The following is a 24,496-nucleotide window of genomic DNA, read 5'->3' as shown; positions in this document are numbered from 1 at the left end:
CATGAGCTAAAGAATTTTAGCAATGCCTTATATAATAAATGTCAAAAGACAATTACCATAGGTTCTACAGGTCACATATTGAGGTCAGAGTTGAAAAGTTTCCATTTTAAAGTCATTGTCATGTTTTCATGAAAAAATGTGGTTCAGTGTAGTAGTATTTATAAGTTCTCTAGGAAATAATAGGTCAAAAACCAGAAATCTTTGACTGTCATACATGTTTTGCTACGTAAATTATATGATAAAATATCCTTTAAAATACAGAAATCATTGGAACACATCCTTAAGCTTGTCAGCACTAGCAGGTCTTAGAATCTGTCCACTGGCATCAGCCTGTCGAAAGGAGAACTAATTTTATCCTTATAGCTCTGCTGAATCATGTCAAGGCAGCTCCTGAGGCATCCAATAGCTCTCCTGTAATTCCTCGTATAAATTGAACCATATTGGCTTCTATGGAGACTAGATTATACTCTCAGTTGGTTGTAAAATCTAAACTTGTTTTATATCCCATTCTAGTTGCCAAATAAATACTGATTCTGCTGCACATACGTGAAGTAATAGACATAAGCCAAAAGTCATATGCAATACTAGAAAAATGTTTTCCACTTTGTATGTGAGGAACTCTTCTTTGCTTATAAATGTTTCCTGTATGTGTCTAAAAAATTTTGTTAAAATAAATATAGCTTAGGAAGGAGCTACAACTACACACTCCTTAAAAAGATATTCATTTCTCCAAATATTTAATAAAATACTTCGTTTAACTTTAACCATTTTAAGAAAACAATAGAAAATAGACTTGCTTGACAAAGATTTATTTAACAAGCTAAAATCATAATGATGCTAATTATAGTTATGAATTTTTAAATCATTTATTCCAGGAAAGCATTATAACTTCTCTTTGTCTTTCATTCATATTCATATCTTCAAGTGGTCATATGTTAATCTAATAAATATATCAAGGATTAATTATGACATGGTACTAAGTGAAAACTATGCTTCTTTAAGAGAACCCTACTTTTATATTTTTTGCAAACTTTTGTCTTCTGCTAATAAGTTAGAAAATCAACTTAGTCATAATTCACATTTTGTCACTATGAAGAGATGCCAGACAGCAATTAAAGATGGACATCAGGGAGTTCTGCACACTTTACAGAGAATTTATTTTCTAATTGACTGTATCTGCAGTGACGTTTGTATATATATATATGACAGAACTAAAGGGATACATGTTCTCTAATATCAATATGCCCCGCTTAATTTGAGAGTGTGCCTGTCTCCTGTTGGAACCATTATTTGGAAAGATAATAAGAATTTCCTATTGCCTTTTAAAAACTTAAAATTTGGAATTACATAAATATTGCATGAATTACATAAAAATTTTTGAGAATGCTTTCTACTCGCACTCCCACATACAAACACAAATGCAGGGCTGGGAAGGTAGCTCAGCGGTAGAGTGCATGCCTTGCAAGCATGAGGCCCTGGGTTCGATTCCTTAGCACCACATAAACAGAAAAAGCCGGAAGTGGCGCTGTGGCTCCAGTGGTAGAGCGCTAGCCTTGAGCTGAAGAGCTGAGGGACAGTGCCCAGGCCCAGAGTTAATGCCTATGACCAGCAAAAAAAAAAAAAAAAACCTGGACAAACACAAATGCATTCTTTTAAAAAAATAAATCCATATTTTTCTCATATCAACATAATTAATATATGTGACATATCTAAATTTATATTATATATATATATATCTTCAAAGGATCTGGAATTTTCATTGTGAAGAGTTTTGAGTTCAGTTTTTTAAATAGATGTGGTATTGTTTATGCCTTTTCTGCATTATTTTGTCCATGTTTTTGTTGTCATGGAAACTTACTTTTTAAAATTTAAAGCCATTTATTCTGCTTACTTATGTTTTTGTGTGTATGGCATTTTGTTGTTTATAAAGCTGCTTTAGTAGTCTTTTTATGACTTTAGAGTATCTATTGATGTCCTTTTCATCTTCCTTTTTGGTAGTTTTAACTTTATTTTCTATTTTTTTGTTACTTTAACAAGTTTTACTTATAGTTTCTAAAAAATAAACTGATACAGAACTTTTTCCAATTTTGTATAATTTTTATTTAATTGATTTTGGTTCTTATTCATCCTCTGGGTTTTATATACTCTTGCTTTAAGTTTTTCTAAAATGGATCTTCATATATCAAATACTTGATTTTAAACTTTTCTTTCTAATATATGCAGTATGTGATTTGATGTATAATGGCAACCTAAACACAATAATTCATATTTCACTATGTTGTTATTTCTTTATAATTAAACTGTTAGGATTTTATTATTTTTTTGTTTTAATAAATTTTTATTGTGAAAATACTGTACAGAGGGGTTAGAATTACATGAGCAAAGTAAGGAGTACATTTCTTATCAAGTATTGTCGCCTCCTCCTTTATTTCCCCTTACTATCCCTACCCACCCATTTCCCCCCCCCAAAGTTGTAAAGTTCCTTTTTCGACATAGCATCTTGTGCATTTCATTGTTTCATTGAGTCCACCTGTATCCCTATTTAAACAATTGTTTTTTTTTTTCCTTCCCCTCCCCAAATTATGCCAACATCAAATACAGTGAAACCAGGGGCTATACTGTGAGGGAGGGACATACAAAGCAACAAAAAAATCACCTTATAAATATGTTAGAAAAAAATAACAAGAAAGGAAAACCATTTGGGACCTTATCTTGGGATTCATTTCACCTAACATCAACTTATCTGACCTTTTCTGTTTGTCTCATACATATATAAATTATTGCAAATAAGGGAAACCGTGGGACTTATGTTTCTTTGGGCCTGGCTTACTTCACTTAATATAATTGTTTCCAAGTCTTTCCATTTCCTAATAAATGGGGCAATGTCATTCTTTCTGATGGAGGCACAGAATTCCATTGTGTATATATACCACATTTTCTTGATCCATTCATCTACTGAGGGGCATCTGGGTTGGTTCCATGTATTAGCTATGGTAAATAATGCTGCAATAAACATGTTGTGCTGGTAGCTTTAACTATGGTCTTGTTTGTGATAATTCAGGTAAATGTCCTAAAGTGGGATTGCTGGGTAATAGGGGAGCTCTATGTGGAGTCTTTTGAGGAACCTCCATACCACTTTCCAAAGTGGTTGAACAAGTTTACATTCCCATCAACAGTGCAGTAGGGTTCCCTTTTGTCCACACCCTCTCCAGCATCTGTTGTTATTAGAGTTCTTGATTATAGCCATTCTAACTGGGGTGAGGTGGTATCTCAGTGTTGTTTTGGTTTGCAATTTTTTATGGCTAGAGAGGTTGAGCATTTCTTCAGAGAAACTTCTCTGAAGAGGAAAGAAAGATGGCCAATAGACACAGGATTTTATTATTTTTAAGTTTGATTTGCAGTCTATCTATTTATTTTGATGGTTCAATGAATTACGATAGTTATTTTTTATTTCAAATTCCATGCTGAAAGTTTTACCTACAAATAGTAAAATTTAGAAAAATGTGTTATCTTTTGCTCTTTAGACATTTATGCAGATTTGTCTTCCATTTGACATAGGTTTCCTTCAATCTGAACAGAATACATTCTTCATGTTCTTATTGCTCATTTTCTTCTCATCTGCTGGTGAAGAAACTTGTTTTCCTGTGATGTTTTTACAAACTGCTTTATAAAAACATAACTTCACTGAGAGAAATAAAATATTTCTATTTTTATTACAATACTTTAAAGATTTTACATTACTGTCCCTCTTGCTTTAGGAATGAACTATTGGTTTTTTTATGTTTGTATTGTGTTGTATGTATTGTATTCACCTTACCCAATAATCTGATTTCTCTGACTCCTTTTTACATTTGTTTGTTTTTGTTTTACTCTGGCTATATTTTGACTATGATGTGTCTTAATATGGCTTATTTAAGTTTTGAGTTATAGGTTTTTAAAATTATCCTTGAAATTGCTTTATTATTTCCTATGTATTAGTGCCTCATTGTCTTCTTTGCTACTCTAATTAAATTCATGTTTAACTATTTTTGGTACAAGGGTTTAAACTCAGGGCCCCTGGCTCTTTTTTGTCTTTTTTGATTAAGGCTGGTGCTTTAGTACTTGAGCCACATGTCAATTTCTGGCTTTTTGCTGGTTAATTGGTACTAAAAGTATCATGGATTTGTCTGCCTAAGAGAACTCAGCCTCCTGAGTATCTTCCTGAGTAGATTTGCAGGTGTGAACTGTTAGCACCTGCAATGCTTGAGTTCTTAATATTCCACAGATCACTGTTTTTGTTTGATTAGTTGTCATGTTTTTTTTTTAATTCCATGTTTTCAGATGGTCAGTAACCAGACCACTACCTGCATACATTAGAAATTCCTTCTTTTTAAACTCTTACCACCTTTGAATTCTGCCCACCCTATCAGCCACTGGAAACTCCCCACCCCAATCTCTATCTCTTTGGTTTAATACAGCTGTTCATATTTAGTCTCATTTCTCTTTCCTGAGCTGTGGTTTGGGAAATTTCCCCTGGAGGAATGAGAGAAATCATTCTTTGATAATTCACCAGCTCAAGGCACAGTTTTCTGCTTAATAATTCCCTGTATCTTACAGTAGTATTTTGAATATTTTTGTTCATTTGTTGCAGCCTCTTGTGGAATGGCTAGTTCAATATTCCTTTTTCTCTCTTGAATAGAGGATTTAATCTGTTATTACAATGAAATTTAATATGACAATACTTCACTAATCATGAGAATTTATTTTATTTTAAATACCAGGTGTATCATTTCTTTTAAAAAACAAAATCTTATTGATAGTCAATTTAAATTTTGGATAATTTTCTGCATTAATTTCCCCTCTTGGTGTTTAAAACTTCCAGTATTATGAGAAGAGTAATCACATTTATGTTGCTACTGTTGCTATTAAGGAATAATTTCATTAACAGATTCTCAAGATCAAAATGAAAAATGAAATCGCCACAGTGTTCACTACTTTTTTAAATTACATTTGAATAAATAAAAAATTCATCATGATTTTTAAGAAAAGGCAAACTGAATGACATGTTTCAGACTCTGCTAAACATTGTGATAACTGCTTTTCACAATTAGTTCACAGATCTAATTCTATATCTAACAAAATATTGTGACATCTAAGAATTCCAAGAATTTGTGATAAATCTTTAACTTTATCAAGTTTGAGAGTAAAATCTCACATTTTTAGTGACGTGATAGTTACGCTCATGAATTTTGCACTAATTAGCTACCTTCAAAAGTGTGCTACAAGCTTAATTTAATAGCAAATATTGTTTTATTATATAGACTACTGAATTGAGCAACTTGCAACTCTGTAAGTATGCACATAATCATTGAATTCATTTGTGTAAAAAGAAGTCAACCTTGGTTTAGAGGATCTGTTTTCCTAAACTCCCACCTCTCCAATCCGGAATAGACATCTCTGTTTTGCTTAACTCTGTAGTGGTATATTTTTAAAATATTACTTGTTTATGGAATTAATCTTTTGATATCTGTTTTCCCACTGGCCTGAACTCCTTTGTAGCTGTGAATTTTATATTACTTACCCTTAGTGCCCCATGCAGCTTCTAGAAGAGGATAGCTATTTAATTATAATCTCTTAAATAAACCAGTGAAACTATTTGTATACTCCAATCTGTAGAAAAGTGTTATTCTAGCAAGGAGAAGAGTATTATTAAAGTGTTTGGATGCTAACACCCTTTTTTGTATCTTCTTTTACAGGCTCTTAAATCTGATCTACAATGGAAAAATTCCTTTTTTACCTGTTTTTCATTGGCATCGCAGTGAGAGCTCAGATCTGTCCAAAACGTTGTGTCTGTCAGATTTTGTCTCCTAATCTTGCAACCCTTTGTGCCAAGAAAGGGCTTCTATTTGTTCCGCCAAACATTGACAGAAGAACTGTGGAACTGCGGTTGGCAGACAATTTTGTTACAAATATCAAAAGGAAAGATTTTGCTAACATGACCAGTTTGGTAGACCTGACTCTATCCAGGAATACAATAAGTTTTATTACACCTCATGCTTTTGCTGATCTACGCAATTTGAGGGCTTTGCATTTGAATAGCAACAGATTGACTAAAATTACAAATGATATGTTCAGTGGGCTTTCCAATCTCCATCATTTGATACTGAACAACAATCAGCTGACTTTAATTTCTTCTACCGCTTTTGATGATGTCTTTGCTCTGGAGGAGCTGGATCTCTCCTACAACAATCTGGAAACAATTCCTTGGGATGCTGTTGAGAAAATGGTTAGCTTACATACCCTTAGTTTGGATCACAATATGATTGATAACATTCCTAAGGGGACTTTCTCCCACTTGCACAAGATGACTCGGCTAGATGTAACATCAAACAAATTGCAGAAGCTACCACCTGATCCCCTCTTCCAGAGAGCCCAGGTACTAGCAACCTCAGGAATCATCAGCCCATCTACTTTTGCATTGAGTTTTGGTGGAAACCCCTTGCATTGCAACTGTGAGTTGCTGTGGCTGAGGCGTCTCTCCAGAGAAGATGACCTAGAGACCTGTGCTTCTCCTGCACTTTTAACTGGTCGCTATTTTTGGTCAATCCCTGAGGAAGAGTTTCTGTGTGAGCCTCCACTCATTACTCGTCATACACACGAGATGCGAGTCCTGGAGGGTCAAAGGGCCACATTGAGGTGCAAAGCAAGAGGAGACCCTGAGCCTGCAATTCACTGGATTTCTCCCGAAGGCAAGCTTATTTCCAATGCTACGAGGTCTTTGGTGTACGATAATGGAACCCTCGACATTCTGATAACAACTGTGAAGGATACAGGTGCTTTTACCTGTATTGCTTCTAATCCCGCAGGGGAAGCAACACAAACAGTGGATCTGCATATAATTAAGCTCCCTCACCTACTCAACAGTACCAACCACATCCATGAGCCCGATCCTGGTTCTTCAGATATCTCAACTTCTACCAAGTCGGGTTCTAATGCAAGCAGCAGCAACGGTGATACTAAAATGAGTCAAGATAAAATTCTGGTGGTAGAAGCAACTTCGTCTACAGCATTACTCAAATTTAATTTTCAAAGAAATATTCCAGGAATACGAATGTTTCAAATCCAGTACAATGGTACTTATGATGACACCCTTGTTTACAGGTAAGAAAAAATAAGCATATCATCTGTGTACTTCCTTGTACAGATAAGTGTAGGGTTTTGTTTATGCAGTACTGACATGATATGAAACTGACATTTCTGTTCTGTGTTGTAATTATAACACTCCAAATTTTAAAGTATAAAATCAAATACCTGTAAGATAGAGGATGCATATGGGGAAATATTTTGAATGGTATTGTGTTTACAGAGCTGATATTTAGATTTAATATTGTGCTTACTCTTTCACTTCATCTAAGAGATGTGACAATCAGAGAACAAGAATGATTTTGATTTAAAAATTCAAAAACATACCAGAACTTACACATCCATACGAGTGTTCTTTCCTTCAAGGAAGTTATGTTGGGAAGCTATTCCATTATCCCAATGATGCTGTCATTGCTCAAAGCACTTTTGGAATTATCTTTAGAACCTTCGTGATTCTATTTTGAATATCCTCAGTGGTGGCAAATCTTCGTCTTTTGAGGGTGAATTTGAATTTTGGAAACAAGCAAAAGCCTTTTGGATTCAAGTCTTGTGAACAAGGTGGGTGATCAAGATGGATACTGCCATTTTTGGTCAAAATAGGATGTAACTATAAAATAATGAGACTGATTCTTCGAGTGATTGTGTTATGTGTATGTGTGTCTCATGTGCCCTGGTTCATAAGACAGTTCCAAAGAGAAAGCCAATGAATATTTTGAGCAGTGAAAGTATCACTGGAATTAAGAATGTAATTTCTGGGTAAGGGGCAATGATAATGAATTTGCATGTGCTAAGGAAATTCTGGTATGTTTTTGTAAAGTTCAGCCTCATTGATTTATAGTCACATCTTGACTGATTTTTCACTTAGACATACACATTTTTATTCCTTCATATAATCTCACTTGTGATAGATTACTATTGCCCTAGAAAATGATGCAAAATCATTTTGAATTTTCTTCTGTGTTGCATCAATATTTTTTCAGAAATTAGATTATTTTACTTCTGTACGTTGGTTGAGTTCTTGAAGATATGGGTTTTGTTCATGGATGGAAATGATATTTTTTTAAATAGCATGGACTGTTGGGAAAGATAAAACTATTTAAACTAGCCATATGTTTAATCATAGGCAAGGTTCTAGCTAATTTATTTATCTTTAAGAGGAAGAAAGTAGACTAAGTGATTTTTAGTATGACTTTAATTACTAAATAGGTAAGGAGATATAGCATGAAACACTAGTATCAGCACAAAGACGTTTGCTTCAGTCATGTTGGGCTCTTCATCTAGTTTATGGATTACCTAACCATTTGAAAGATGCTGATTTCTACTCTCAAGTTCCTGCCCTTACTGGAAATTCTATGTTTTTAAGTATTAGTTCTCTGAAACATGTTTATGTTTAGGTTTATGTCCTAAATTCTCAGGTTTTAATCTTGCCATGATGAGTAAATTCTTTTAGATCTTAAAGGAATTTATTGAATACTTGAATCTGATGCTTGATATCTGGAAAATAATCATACATGCTATTGCATGAGATTTTTTTAATGTAGTTTAAGGGCTTAATGATGTCTGGAATTTATTGAACCCTTACTAACTCACAGAAATTTCGATCACAAATAGCTATCCTTGTCTGAAATTTTTCTTACATATTTAAAGCACATTTTACTCAGATTAGTATTGTCAAGTTTCACAGATTCAGTGCTCACTTTCAGTCACAAGCTTTTATTTTCCAAATTAATTTTAGTGTAGGTCATATTTAACTACATCTTTGGAAAGAAGTTAGAAAGAAAGAAGCATTTATCCAAATTTTCTAAAGGTCATAGTTTTAGGACAACCTGGAAATTCTCAAAATTAGAGAATGTGTTTTGATGGAAAACTTCCAACAGTATCAATACTGTGTACAAAGAATTTATTCAATGGTCAACAGCCTTTGTGCTCTGAACATGGTCTTCACTTAAAGATGAAAACATTTTGAGGTTAATAAACTAAACTAGTTTAATCTGGATTTTTTTTAGGTATGATTTCATAGCAACTTATCAGTGATTTGCAAAGTAAGCACTCAGAATTGTGTTTTCATTCTGCTTTCTAATGTGATTGTCAGTGTCTTCTCTTTCCTCAAATTGGCTTTTCATCACAGAGGTGTTGTGAGTGCTAACTGGATTTGTTTAGTAGTCAGATAATGTCACAGTCACACCTTTCAAAAGCAATTTGTCATAAACGATTTTTTTAGCAATGGCTTTTATTAGGAGTTCTGCTTTTCCAAGCAATGTAATTAGTAAGCTTGTCAAGGCATGGCACAGACACCATTAATATAATGCAGACTCTAACAATGACTTCTAGCCATTGTAAGTGGGTAGCTCTAAGATTGGATCATTTCCCCATATTTCATATCAGTTATTAATGTGCTTATCTTAATGAGTACTGAGCGAGTGAGAACTAAAGTCATAATGACATTGAACACATTTTATGTCGCTTTAAATATTAACCCAAATTCCATTGTCCTTCAGAATGATACCTCCCACGAGCAAAACTTTCCTGGTCAATAACCTGGCTGCTGGAACTATGTATGACTTATGTGTCTTGGCCATATACGACGATGGCATCACGTCCCTCACTGCTACAAGAGTTGTGGGATGCATCCAGTTCACCACGGAGCAGGATTATGTGCGTTGCCATTTCATGCAGTCCCAGTTTCTGGGAGGCACCATGATTATAATTATTGGTGGAATAATTGTAGCATCTGTGCTGGTTTTCATCATTATTCTCATGATCCGGTATAAGGTTTGTAACCATAATGGGCAACACAAAGTCACCAAGGTGAGCAATGTTTATTCTCAAACTAACGGGGCTCAAATACAAGGTTGCAGTGTCACGCTGCCCCAGTCCATGTCCAAACAAGCTGTGGGGCATGAAGACAATGCCCAGTGTTGTAAAATTGCCAATGACAATGTGATTCAATCTTCAGAAACTTGTTCGAGTCAAGACTCTTCTACCACTACCTCTGCTTTGCCTCCTACCTGGACTTCAAGCACGTCTGTGTCCCAAAAGCAGAAAAGAAAGACTGGCACCAAGCCAAGTACTGAACCACAGAATGAAGCTGTCACAAATGTCGAGTCCCAAAACACTAACAGGAACAACTCAACTGCCTTGCAGTTAGCTAGCCGTCCTCCTGATTCAGTCACAGAGGGGCCTGCATCTAAAAGAGCACACACCAAGCCAAGTAAGTTTCTCACATTGCCTGCTGAGAGATCCAGGCCAAGGCACAGGTACTCCCTGAATGGAGAATTAAAGGAATACTCTCATTGTGGTAACTCACACAGCACATGGGAACTGTGTCCTAAAAGAAGCATGTCTATGAATGGGATGTCACTTCCATCTTATCTTTCTGATTGTCATAGTGGAAAAGCAACCCTTGCAAATTCTGAGTGCATACTGGAAAGCTCTGTGTAATCTATTATTGCTTTTACATTAAAATTATATTTTGAAAATCCACATAGGAAATTGGAATTTGGGTTTCCAGTCTTGTCTCTGTGAAACTTTGGTAGTAGAGCTCAGGTTGTATACATGCCTTTTAGTACAGTTACAGTTAACTTCCATATATATCCATGTTGTATCTATCTTTATATAAATATAGAGATAGATATATATGAAGGTGACAAAATACAATGGTATAAAGGGAAAAAAAGTGTGAGTTGGTACCAGTGCCTTCTCTATTCTAAGACCAGCTTTTAGCTTCTGAAAACAGCAAATTGCAAAACAGTGGTTATCACAGAGAACAAAATGTCTTTCATAAAAAACATGGTTTTTCTCCCAATTTTATAAAAAGGCCTCTTATGGACAATTGATATTTTTAATGAAACTATATGTTTTGTGTGTGTGTGTGTGTGTGTGCGTGTGTGTGTATGAAGTACTAGTTAACAGTAGCATACTGTTCTCCCCTTCCTAGATTTTTCAAATTATTATTAAAAACTGTTGAAGGACTAGGCATCGGTGATTGACACCTGTAATTCTACCTACTCCAGAGGCTGAAGGCCGAGATCTGATGATTGTAGTTTCAATCCAGCCTAGAAGAAAGTTTTGCAAGATTGTAATTTCCAATTTACCAGCAAAAAGCCAGAAGTGGAATTGTAGTTAAAGTAGGAGAGCTAAGAACCCGCCTAGTTCGGAATTCAAGCCCCAATACTGGCAAAACAACAACAACACAAACACAATATTTGAATGAAAACAAGCTTTCAAATCTTAAAGAAATGAATGCTCAAAGAAATGATTTTTAGTGTTCTGACAAGTAGGCCTAAAATCATATAGGCAGCAAGTCGATGTACCTCCTTCAAGTTACTGATAAGTTTCCTTTATGTTTTCCAGATGTCTATATTTTTGAAAATACATACCATGCTTATGTTTCTAGTGACATGTTTATTAAAAATATTTTATTTCTCAGACGTTTAAAATCTTACATCTAATCATGTGGATTTCATTTTGCTTGACTAAAGTCATTGAAAATCATTCAAATTTTGATTAGGTTTTCTAGACAATTTTCAGTGTCTTAATTAAATGCTGTAACATTTGATCCTAGAAGTGAATTTCTGTTCTGTTTTTCTGTCTTACAAAGATTTTATGTATTGAGAAAAAAAAGAAATCAAAAGATTTTTCCAGGAAAGTCATAAGATTATTGTCTTTAGTTGTAAGTGAATGATGATAGTTTGGCTTAGAGAGATAACTAATGTTACATATTATCATATCTGAACCAGGACAATTGCCTAGATTATTGAATGAGTTAAAGGAGAAATGAATAATTGACTAGGTGGAAGGAGGAAAACAATAAGAATTTTGATTAGTTAGAGCAATACAGATTTTTGCTCCAAATATTTTATGACCCTGAGAAACACAGTCATTCTTGTTGTTCAATTGGTTATTTATTACCTTCCTTTACATAACTTGTGTGTGTGCATGTGTATGTCACTCACAACCTAGTTTGCTGCTTGTTATCCCTCACTGCGTGCATAATGTAATTATTTTAATTCCTCATTCTTAATTATTTTTCTTTTTCTTTTTCCATTTTACCTTACCACTTTGATCAACATGAAAACAAACTTAGAAAACACACAAAGTTCATTTTAGCAGGTAATTTGCTCCAAATATATTTTTTAAAAAGAATAGGTATCCCTAAATTGTTCTCATTATTTTTGAGTAATTACCTTCTAACTTAAAACAACACAACTGCCATTCAACTACTAATGAACTCATCTGAGATCTCACTGTGCCATATAATGAGACAAAAGTTGATTTTACCTGTATGAGTGATATATTTTATTAAATGTGTTTTAAAACGTAAGTTTTGAAAAGCAATCTATCAACATAAAGCATCTATTCTCTAGTGGGTCTGTGAAGGTGGCTCAGTGGTAGAGTACTTACCTTGCATGCATGAGGACCTGGGTTCGATTCCTCAGCACAGCATAAACAGATAAAAGACAAAGCCCTAAGTGGCAATGTGGCTCAAGTGGTAGAACACTAGCCTTGAGCTGAAGAGGTGAGGGACAGCATCCAGGCCCAGAGTTCAAGCCCCATGACCAACAAAAAAAAACATCTAGTCTCTGAAAGATACATATTTTCTCCTAAATTATCTGAAGAACTATTTTAAATGAATTATCTTCCACTTGTCTACAGACAGTAATTATTTTCTTCCTACTTTCTGAAATATTTCTCCAGTTTTAAGCATTCATAAAATACTTGCTTTCAAGCTAATTTTAATTATTTTATTCAGTTCTGTTTTTGAAAAGAAATATTTTATTTCCAAATATAAAAGCATTTAGAAGTAATTATTACAGAGTTCTTATCAATTAATTACCTTCCAGCTTCTAATTTTAGTATGTCCTCTCAGCACATGTAGACTAATGAACTCTAACAAGTAATATTTAAAATTTCAACACTAAAAATATTTCTATAAACATTAAAGATAGAACCATAAAGGTAATTGAAATACTTTTTCAAAGAATATAACAAGTCTGAACTCAGTGACTTTTGGATGAGAGACTTATAGTTGATGCTTTTAATATTAAGCAAACAGCATTCATTTACAGTGGACAAATGGAATGATACCCCTTTCTGTTGCGTGCTTAGCTTTTCCAGTGTCTGAGAGCAGGAAACTCATTTTCCCCTGCCTGCTTTGAAGGAATTGAGGACAGCAATATGTTGGATGGAAAGGAATATTTTTCATTCCTTCTTATATTCTTAATAACCACAACACGTTATTTTATATGATAGGGACACTATTTTTAACATTTTAATAAGTGTTTCATTGAATAAAGAAAATAGAAAAAAATCAGTAAAATCAACATGGGATTTTTTTTTATATTAGCTTCAAAACACTGCCTTTAAAATTAGTCTATTTCTTCACACTCTAATAAACATATGGTGTAATAATTGTATATATTTATTATAAATAAATTGTATATAACTATTCTAGTATATTCTATATGATTATATTATATATACTATCTTTATTCTAAATAAATAAATACAATTATTTAGGTTATGCTTCTCCTTTATTTTATTCTTATCTTAAAGGAAACAAAGTGATCCAAGAAGCTATCCCAGATAAAATGTGACGGGGTTATTGCTGTGATTGAGTCATCCTAAAAATATCTCATGATCTGAAGTGATAAAGTAACAGTAATAATTAGGACTATGGATAAATATTGTATTATCACCTCAAAATTAGCAATTTGATTAATTTTTTTACAAATAACAATTCTAAAAATAACCATTGTACCATTTTCTTCTTGTTGTGGTTAGCTACTTCAATACCAAATTCAGGATCTAAAGTTAATATTGAATATGTATGCATATTACCTATGTGCATTATATTTTCATGTTTTATAAGATATTGTATGTACACATATATTTAATTCATTCAAAATAATTTTGTGCTACAATACAAATAAATAATTAGATTTTTGATGAGAGGTAATGAGATTTAAATAATGCTGATTACAGACAAATTCTCCTTGCAAAAAAATTTAGTACAAATGGCTCTTGACATTAATCACATGAATTTTGTACTAGAGCATATAACTTAATTATTCTAAATTTTAGGATGGTGGGTGCTCCTACAACTTAAGTAATTTCATCCATTCTTTTTGAAGTAATGACTATTCATGTATAGTAAAAATTAAACAAATCATGATTTCAAATATGTTTGGAAAAGAAGCTGTGCAGTCTTTTTCCTTTAATAGGCTTAGATACCATTATTCTGCTTCAGAATATATCAGATATGCAATCATTTAGGTAAAATTAAGGAATTCATGAAATACATTTTATTCACTCCACCATAATCTGAATCCTTAAAATATTAACTTTTCTCTATATCCTCGATATCTTTTATTATTTTCATAAAATCATTAATCTCCAGATGCCATTTTAAATTTATATGACTATTTCGGCTGAAGATTTTGTTAAAAAACAACTTGTACTGGTTGTACTTATGCTCATCTGTGAACTGTGTCTAAATCCTTAATTTCATCTGTGCCACTTCTAAATAATCAGTAGCACTTGCTTTATAGGAGTTATACAAAGTAAATGTTTTCCATGAAGAATTATGTAATGACATGGAACATTTACACACAATTTAAATATACATCTGGATTGTTTTAAGGCAGAGTCTTTACATTTAGAAATCATTGTTTTACATAAAAATGAATGGATTCTTGGCTATTGTTGGGAGACTGAATATTGAATGAGTATTTTATACTCTGTAGTGAATAATATTTCCTACTGTGGTTCTTCTTTTCCTTGATGTATTATTTAATCATATGTAATGATATCATTGAAACATAAATTATGAACAGGGAAAAATAACTAGAAACACAACTTTTTTATTGAATTCTAACAAAAAAAATCACTTTGAAATTCATTTTATTTTTTGTTTTTTTGTCAGTGTGGGGCTTGAACTCTGGGCCTGGGCACTTTCCCTGAGCTCTTCAACTCAAGGCTAGCACTCTACCACTTGAGCCACAGCACCACTTCCAGCTTTTTCTGTTTATGTGGTGCTGAGGAATCGAACCCAGGGCCTCATGCATGAAAGGCAAGCACTCTTCGACTGAGCTACCTTCCCAGCCCTTGAAATTCATTTCAGTTGCTAGATCATTTATTTTGTGACTAAATCATTGAAATTCATTTAGTTACTAGAATGATAACAAAAATTCTACCATTGTAGTATTATGTAGTAAGAAGTAGCTGTAAAAAAGTTTAAACTACTAAAGTCAGTTACAATTAACCCTCTAAATTTCCAGTTAAAAGCAAAATGGAAGAGTCTTTTCAAGATTTCAAGAAAAGGTTTTTAGGATCTGGGCCTCAATCAATTAACAGAATTGTGCATGACATTAAAAGTTTTATTCGCAGATGTTTTGCTGGCTAATGTTGAGCAGATTTTCCAGGAAACACAGGTTAGAATTTCACTTCCTGCCACATGCTTCAACACATAAGATGATCAATTATTTTGTGTTTTCTTTCCTGATTTGTACACCATGTTGAAATTTTCCATTAATACTTGAAACACTGAACAGTTTAATGGGTTAAGCAAAATTTCAATTCATGAAAGTTAACCTGTTCCTGGTTAACAGCACGTACATGGTAGTTACCTTAGAAAAGGAAGGTCACTCGAATGCTGCTGTTAGAAGTAGTCACATCATAACTTCAGTCATGCAGGGTTCCACATGTACTTTAACAAATATTTCCAAACATGTAGACATTCACTTTGATAAGAATGAATTTGCTTCTATCCATGGTCTCCACATCCTTAATAGAGGATTAGATGAAGCTTTATGCCTCATTGAAAAAGATGAATACAAGTGCTTCACTGTTATCTAAAATGAATAAAGCCACTCTAAAATTGAGCAAAGACTACACATGAAATATTCATGGTATTCTTTTTGTCAGCAACCAATTACTCTTCTTGAGTGTCTTATTTTTTTCTGGAAGTTTGATATGAGTATTTGATTCCTGCATTTTAATTGGCTCAGATAGTCTGTTTCCAGAGCAGAATAGCACTTAAGCAATCTGTTCAAACAGCTGGAAGCATCAGATATTTTCCTGAGGTTTGGCACAGAAAAAAATTTATGTGTGTGTGTGTGTGTGTGTGTGTGTGTGTGTGTGTGTATTCTGCTTTTAAAGTTCTATAAAAGGCCATTGTTTTATTTGTTGATAGTAAAAATAGAGTCCTACTTTTTAACATTTTATACTAAAAAGTAATACAATAACTTGGTCAGTGTTTTAGAGTTTTCCCTAGTGGATTCCACTCCTAAACCAAAGTGTTTTCATGCATCATTTCTTTTCTGAATTTAAGATCCTGTTCTTAAGATGCAGGGAAAGAACAGATGGCTCATTGGAAGCAATTGTGAAACTCAATGTCTGGCAAAACCTCTATGTTCTCCTTTGGGTTGGGGTTGACCTGCATGGAGATGTCTTGTTTTATCCCTTCTTTTTCCTACCTCAGTTTAAATTCTCTCTTCTTCCCTCTGTCTCTCCTCTAAGCTTCTTCTCCTCACAGCACTTATTTTTTCTATCTCTTTGTCTCCATTATTTATGAGAGGTATTAATTTGTTTTGTTATTTGACTTTATTTTTTATGCTCTTTTGGATATTTATCGCAGATGAGTGGAAAGTGAGGTCCCATGAGAAAGTGTTTGAAGGTAGATGAAGCTCATTTGATTTAGCAGTGTGATTCAGAACAATGCTAAATGCTGCATTATGATTTATAATAAGAAGAAAATATATCAACATCATTTTAAAATGATTGATTTCATTGTTTCCCCAAGTTCACATATTTCATGGGACATGTTAAGCATTATTGAAATTATTTATTCATTTTTCTCCATTGTTAAAAGTAGGATTTAGAGAAATGGAAATATTTGGACTTATTTTTGAAGGTCTTTGTGCTACTAGGGGACACAGGATTTGCTGAATGGCAAATTTTTTTGTAATGTGTTTATGTGAGAGAAATTAGTAATAGTTACAGAAAATTTGAAAACATAGTTAAAAACAAAAGGTAATTTTCAACCAAATTCTATCAACCATATACAAATTATGATAATGGCGCATAAATTTTCAGTGCTATGTAGTGAATATATGCCTACATGTGTATTCTTGCATTAAGTATACCCAACAGACTTTAAGTATCAGATGTCATCTAATTTTCTTGTTGCTTCTTCTTTTGAAACAAACCTTAATCATCCTTTCAGAGTTTGTCTACTTTTCTTCCTATATGCATTACTAAGATAAACAAATCATCAGATAAATATAAATTTGACAATATTTAGTATGAATATATCACTTGTTTTTCACCCAGTTCATGGTACATTTCTGTTATCAGCTCTGGGATCTCTATGATACCAATGTCAGTATTCTTGGTATTTCATACGTGATTTCTGCTCTACCTGACTTAGCGTTTCCATAGTAGTCCACAGGTCCAGGCAGGGCTGACCCTTATGAAGAGACCTTGACCTATGTAGTTGATCCTCACAGCCCTCTGCACCATCCACAACACTGTAGGCGAGGTACAGTAGAGGGTTGGCTTCACTGCGACTTCACTGTACTGTGGGTTTTTAAAAGAATCTGTAAATAGTGATTGCTCACATATCACAGGAGTTATATTCCAAGACAGGTGAAAATCCCCAAAGTAGAAATAAGTAAACTGTGATAGAGCAAAGGATGACTATATTATGCTGTCATATAAAATAATAAAATTATTATAAGTAAAATTAGTCTAATACACTACGATAGCTTAAGAACAAAGTTGAGAAAATCATTGATAATATTTCCTGGGAATTATATGTGAATTGATTATTACATATAAATTAACCTTAGATTTGGCTGACACTTTTATCCTTAAAATGAATGCAGTGAACAAAAGATATGCCATGTATGTTGGTTGAGATAGGAACAGTTGACTGGTTTACATTTTTACTGAAAAAGCCTTTGATAAATATTCTGTACAAGTGATTACTGTATTTAAATCAATGAAATGTATGTTCATTATCTGTGTTTATCTGTGTACATGAACATACATGCATGCCCAAGAAGGGTTCATAGTTTTCCTTTTGAGGTAGTTTGCATTTTCTCTGTACTTCAGTATCTTCAAAAAGTTTTGTCTGCCAATAAATGTTTTGAAAGTTATTCTTACAGTGTTAAATAAGAACCATTATAAAAACCCACCTACCTTTATTCTGATTTGTTTATCTTTGGTTCTTGAAAATTTTGCCACAATTGATGTCTTTATTTTTTGAATACTCATAAATATGTGTTTAATGTTCAGATGTTCATTAAATGATTCCAAGAGTTTACTTATTGATTAGCAATTTAGAAATTTTTGTTTCTGTGCCCTACTTAGTACCAGCTTTTGTTTTTTTTTCAATAATATATTATTATTTTTTTTACTGGTATAGGCTTCAAGTAGAAAAACTTTAATTAATCTCCCAGTATTTTTTCTGTTTGCTAAACCTTAGCATCAACAGCTCTTACATAAACTATAAATTTACACCTTTAAATTTTATTGGCTTATAAGTATACATTAGCTATAATAGAAGGGATTCATTTTGACATTTCCAGGCATATAGATATTTTATTCCAGTCAATCTCTTACCTCTAATAAATTTATCTTTATCTTCTGACAACTTTATATGATTTCCAGAAGTTTCAATGCTCTCTTTTCATTTTGGGACAAGCTATTTCAACAATATCAGTCATCTTTGCTAGTCTAATTCCTTGTGAATACACCACTGAACCTCTTTCTCTTTCTTCTTCACTCCAACTCCAATGTTTATCCTTATAAAGTTTTCACATACAATTGAAATATATTTAAAGATTATTAAACCTTTATCTTTTTTCCCTTGTCCCCTTCCCCTTCTCCTCCTGATTAATCCCTCATTTATAATTATCTATATTTTGTTAATAATGTTTTAATGTAATATGAAATTGGATGAAACTGAAGAACATGTAAGCTTACAAAACTATCAATTTGACTTTGAAGTTTGTTATCTTGAAAAATCTATAACTTGCAAAGTCAAGCTAGTTGTATTGTCCATTGTCTTTTTTCTTTTCATTTTATTTGTTATTGTAAAGGTAATATGCAGAGGGGTTCCAGTTACATAAGTCAGGTAAATTTCTTTTTCAACAATTTCACCTCTTCCTTTGTTTTCTCCCAGGTTTTTCCTCCCATCCAAGTTGTACAGTTCATTTTCAACATATTGTCTAATGACTTTCCTTCTTTTTGTGTTGGTATTAAGACTTGAACTCAGGGCTTAAACCTTTTGCTTGGGTATTTTACTCTAGGCCAGTGTTCTGCCACTAAAACCACACTTCCATTTGCAGCATATTTCTGGGTGATTGGAGATAAGAATCTTCTACTGTCAGGGTCTTTAGATATCAAAACATGAGTAGCTAGTAGCTAAGTACCTAGAACTACAGGCATGAGCCACTGATACCAAGCTTCTCCATTTGCTTTGTTTTTATTTCTAGACCTATTGAAAACTTAATTACAAATTTCAATAGCTTGAATCACTTCTTTTATATAAAAAGTATATTACTGAAAACATAAAAACATAAGTATTCTCTAACATGAGGTATGCTATGAAACCAATAAAAGCAAATTTAGTAAAATTTCTAATTTCATGTTGCTAATTCCTCCTCTTCTTCTTCCCCTTGTCCTTCCCTTTTTCCTTCTCCTTTTCCTTCCTCTTCACCTTCCTCTTTGCTTTCCTCTCCTCCTCCTCCTTCTTCTTTTCCTCTTTCTTCTCCCTCTTTTCCATAGGATGTATTAGTCTTTTAAATTTATCCAAACATCTTAACACTAATGAAATAAGCCTTTTTTGAAAAAAATAAGTTTCTTTAGAATTATCAAATATTTTCTTATATTATTGATATAGGTTTTTATTTTCATTATTGTGCAAAATGTCAAATATTTTAACATATCATTATAACTTTGTTATGTACAATCCCAATATTTGCTATATATTTTGATATAAATTATGCAATAAATTAAAAAATCTACTTTTCAGCCAGATGTCAGACGGCTCATGCCCGTAATCCTAGCTACTCAAGTGGTGAAGTCTGGAAATCATGGTTCAAAGTCAACCCAGGTAGAAAAATGCATGAGATTCTTGTCTCCAATTAAGCACCAAAGATCTAAAAGTAGAGTTGTGGCTCAAGTGGTAGAGTGCCAGCCTTGAGCAACAAACCTAAGGGATAGTGCCTGGGCTCTGAGTTAAATAAATAAATAAATAAAATCTGTTTTTCATGATCTACTTGTTCCATATATTTTTGAAGCAATATATAGGACCTTGTGGTGTATTTTGTATGGAAAGGAGAAAATTTGTTTCTATTGTAGTCATCTGAAAACATAGTTGTCTAATGTTATTTTTCTTCTTTTCAAGGATATAATTTATAGGTATATCTTAAATCCATGAATACAGTTAGTCCATATTAAAGGGAAAATACTTTCACAGTTTGATATTTAAATATCTTATAAAATATTCAGAATCATAATTAAATTAGCTGTGATTTGTCTTTGCTTGTGAATTGTTGACGTTCACAGTTAATCTGGTCTGTGGATGAAGAACTAGTTATGGAAGATGAACATGTTTCCACTATCATTAAATGTATAATTAAATTTTATGAAATGTTTCAAATGATACTGAATTCTCAGTAGATATTAAAATGTTGAGATCATTTATTTCTTGAGTGCTGCATGAAACACAATTGATTTAATGCTTTCATATTTTAAAACACCAGTATGATTGTATGTTAAAACTTAAATGCCAGCATTAATAAGTGAAATGACCATTTTTATCATCAGATTTGAGGACATCCCACAATTTGACTGACTCAACATTGATCATTTAATCTCCCTACACGAATATTCCTTCTTAAAGGAAAACCCTTTCCATGCTCAATTTTCAAGTAATATTTTACATGTCAATTAAATGTAAATATTTACAATACAGATGTCTGTTCTATCTTTTATGACAACAAATCATCTGCTTAGTTCAGTAGCTTCACAATTACCAACACATTATCTTATTTGCTATGTGTTTTCTTTCCTTCCCCGTACCCCCCTTTCATTCCAGAGGCTGGAGTTAATCTGAAGAGCACCACTTCTCTCTCTCCTGAAAACAGTTGCCACTGATATTTTTACTGGATAAAATTTAAAAATGTTTCAGTTCACAAGGCGAGTTGTTGAACTGGTGTCGAAGAAGAAACTGTCCACAGGAGCTGGGTCGGCAGTCTCTGATGCTGGTGGCACTGGCTCCCATCACACCATGCTTCATTCCTTATCAACACAGATTTTTTTTTTCTTCTGGCCTACAAGTATTTTTTTTTTAAGAAAGAAAGAGAAAAAAAATAACCTACATCGGCATCAAGTTCTGTATCAATCCATCTTACATTACCATCCATGATTTAACAGACTGTAGAATCTTGAATACTATATCACTTTAACAAATAAATGTTTTACTATGAGAGAAATTGCACAGTGCCTTATTTGTGGATGTACTTGTCGCATCAAGAGTGAAAGATGCAGTAATTATTGAAGAACATAGCATATTGAGTAGTGCAAAACCCTTAAGGATTTGGAAATTGCTTTGTAATATTAGATTAGTTTCTTTTGTGGTTGGGTGTACTCATTTCCATGGAAACAAAGATTGGAGCCATTAAAAACAAAAACAAAAAAGAAACATGTCAGAAAATGAGGAGGGTTTTCTTCTACAGAACTTTATGAAATGAGCAAAACAATTAAATTGTAGTTAACCCAAATAGATTCACTGCTTTTCTAGAAAGGTCAGGCAAAGAGACTTTAATAATTCCTGGGCCTATACGTCATTGTAAGTTTTCATTTACCAATTTTGTACATTATCAAGATAAATAAGAACAAAGAACTGCAATGACTCTAGTGTAAGCATAGAGTTGAGATATCTTTAGTAGATAATAATTATTAGTATATTTATTTTTACACAGAGTCCAGAGGTTACAATCTTTGAAACATATATGATGCTCTATATTTATGTGTCTAGTTTACCCACACTTATCTTCCAAATTTTCATAAGTTATAGAATTAAATTTGAAAATGCAACATGGGATTTGGCATAAAATAAGTTTTATAAACATCATTGTTTTTTACTAATTGAATTCAAGTTGTCTAAAACCTTGAAGATTTCTATTCTGTGACAGCACTGATAGCTATTATTAAAACCAATAAGTTTGTGTGTATGTGTGTGTGTTTGTGTGTGCGTGTGCATGTGCTAGAACTGGGGTTTGAACTCAGGGCCTGTGTGCTATCCTTAAGCTTTTGTACTCAAGGCTAGTTCTCCAACTCTTGAGCCACAGCTCTACTTATGGCTTATTTTTGGTGTCTATTTGGGGATAAAGAGTCTCAGGGACTTTGTTGTCTGGGTTGGCTTGGAAAATGATCCTCACATCTCAGCTTCCTGAGTATCTAGGATTATAGACTTGAGCCACTGGCACCTAGCAGTTATTGTATTTTAAGTTCAAACTGAAAAATGTAGGATGTTTTTTCTTTAAACATTGTTTAACAAGCTGGGAGCTGGTGGCTTCACCTGTAATTTTAGCTAGTCAGGAGGCTGAGATCTGAGGATCACGGGTCAGAGATGCCAGCCCAAGCAGGAAAGTCTGTGACACTTATCTCTAATTAATCACCAGGAAATCAGAAGTGGCACTGTGGCTCAAAGTGGTAGAACTCTGCCCTTGTACAAAAAAGCTCAGGGACAGTGCCCAAGCCCTGAGTACGAATCCCATGACCTACAAAAAAAGAAACAAAAAGTTTTAACAATATTCTCTAACCATTCCACATTTTTTGGACTACCAGAAATACCCAGGTTCCTAGGTATGGAATAAGAGTCTACAAAATGTCAACCACAAGAGGGGTGGTGCCAGGAGCTGCCACAGTAGTTAACACCTACCTATCTATACCTGTCCCTCTGGCACACACAACTCTCTGGTGAACTAGAAGTAACAGACGGAGTCGCGATTTTACAGCTGGTTTGTTACACTGGCAATTTACCCATTTTTCAATTTCTTGACAAGTCTATAATGGCCTGAGAAAAATTTCATGCTGTCTTGGTGCTGGTACCTCCTCAGTATTCATATCCTGATCAGGCTTAGTTCTGTTAGGCTATTTGCTGTTTTCATAAAATAGAACTTTTGTTGCATTTAAAACTAAAATTAAATATTCGTTTAAAATTCTCACCGTATCACTCATATAATGAATTCGAAACCTATATTTTCTTACGCACCCAATCAAACATTGATTGGTGCTCATCATGGACACAACTTATTTTTTATATTGTTTAAGAGTACAAAAGAAAAGAACAGTATATGATCTTCGAGGTAAGAATGAATAAATTCCCAAATGTCATACTATATATATTTTTTTGTTTTTGTTTTTGCTTTATTTTTTATTTTATTTTTATTGTGAAAATACCATACAGAGGGGTTACAATTACATGGGCAAGATAATGGGTGCATTTCTTTTTTTCATACTATATATTTTTATTAAAGGATATTTAAGAGAATTCAGATGTATGCCTCAAACTAAATGAGATTAATAATCACTCATAAAGGAAAAGTATGGGGACTAGGAATGTGGCTTTATGATAGAGTGCTTGCCTACCATGTACTAGATTTGATTCCTCAGTACTACATAAACAGAAAACAAATGAAAAAAATAAAATTAAAAGACAAAATATATATTAAAAAGGAAAAATATGGAGCAAGTAGGTAATTCTAGCTGAATAATGGAATCTTCACTCAGTGTGCCTACAACTCCTAAAATGAATTGTCATAGGATAAGTCATTCCTGTGTATCTGCTCTAAATTCCTGGGTAGTTGGGATTAGTTTACCTACCAAAATTGCTAATTTCAAGTATCTTACACTTTAACTTTTGCAATATCTTGCCCAGAGTGTATTATAAAGCAAATGAAACACACACGAAATCCAATTGACAGTGCTTTGAGTATTTTTACAACTGTGAGTGTGGGTTGGGTTGGAAATTTTAATGCTTACTTTATAAATTTACAATTATTTTAAATACCCATAATATTTTCTACGATTCCAGGTGGCTGATAATATTGAGAGTTGAAAGCAGTAACTTAAATGTGGAAAGAAAGATAAAATAAACTTACTATTTATTTATATTTAAGTTAAACCTCAGATTAAGTTATGTGAATATTTTTATTATGTTATGTCATAAAATAGTACACACACATATGAAATGCCTTATGGGCTATTTTAGATTTGTGATTTTCAAACTATTTTATAAATTTAGGTCATTCTTTCATTCTATTTAACTCATTTAAGAATTTATTCAACATTCTTTATT

General features: G+C 33.1%; 1 protein-coding gene across 2 annotated transcripts in view; it reads left to right on the top strand.

Annotated features, from left to right (window-relative positions):
- Lrfn5 (leucine rich repeat and fibronectin type III domain containing 5) overlaps nt 1-21,626 on the top strand; it is a 276,989-nt gene extending 255,363 nt beyond the window's left edge. Inside the window, exons 3-6 of one of the 2 annotated variants that reach the window (XM_013012269.1) lie at nt 5,736-7,140; nt 9,621-10,333; nt 15,511-15,554; nt 21,230-21,626. In XM_013012269.1, coding sequence (XP_012867723.1) covers nt 5,756-7,140; nt 9,621-10,333; nt 15,511-15,554; nt 21,230-21,247 — 2,160 coding nt within the window. In that variant the 5' untranslated portion in view covers nt 5,736-5,755 and the 3' untranslated portion in view covers nt 21,248-21,626. The remainder of the gene's footprint in view (nt 1-5,735; nt 7,141-9,620; nt 10,334-15,510; nt 15,555-21,229) is intronic. The other variant, XM_013012270.1, reaches the window with a different exon arrangement.
- The last annotated feature ends 2,870 nt before the right edge of the window (nt 21,627-24,496 follow it).

This window comes from Dipodomys ordii, unplaced genomic scaffold (assembly GCF_000151885.1).
Source record: "Dipodomys ordii isolate 6190 unplaced genomic scaffold, Dord_2.0 Scaffold16, whole genome shotgun sequence".
Lineage (NCBI taxonomy): Eukaryota > Metazoa > Chordata > Mammalia > Rodentia > Heteromyidae > Dipodomys > Dipodomys ordii.
The sequence above is the reverse complement of the archived record's forward strand: the minus strand, read 5'-3'. Positions and strand labels throughout refer to the sequence as shown.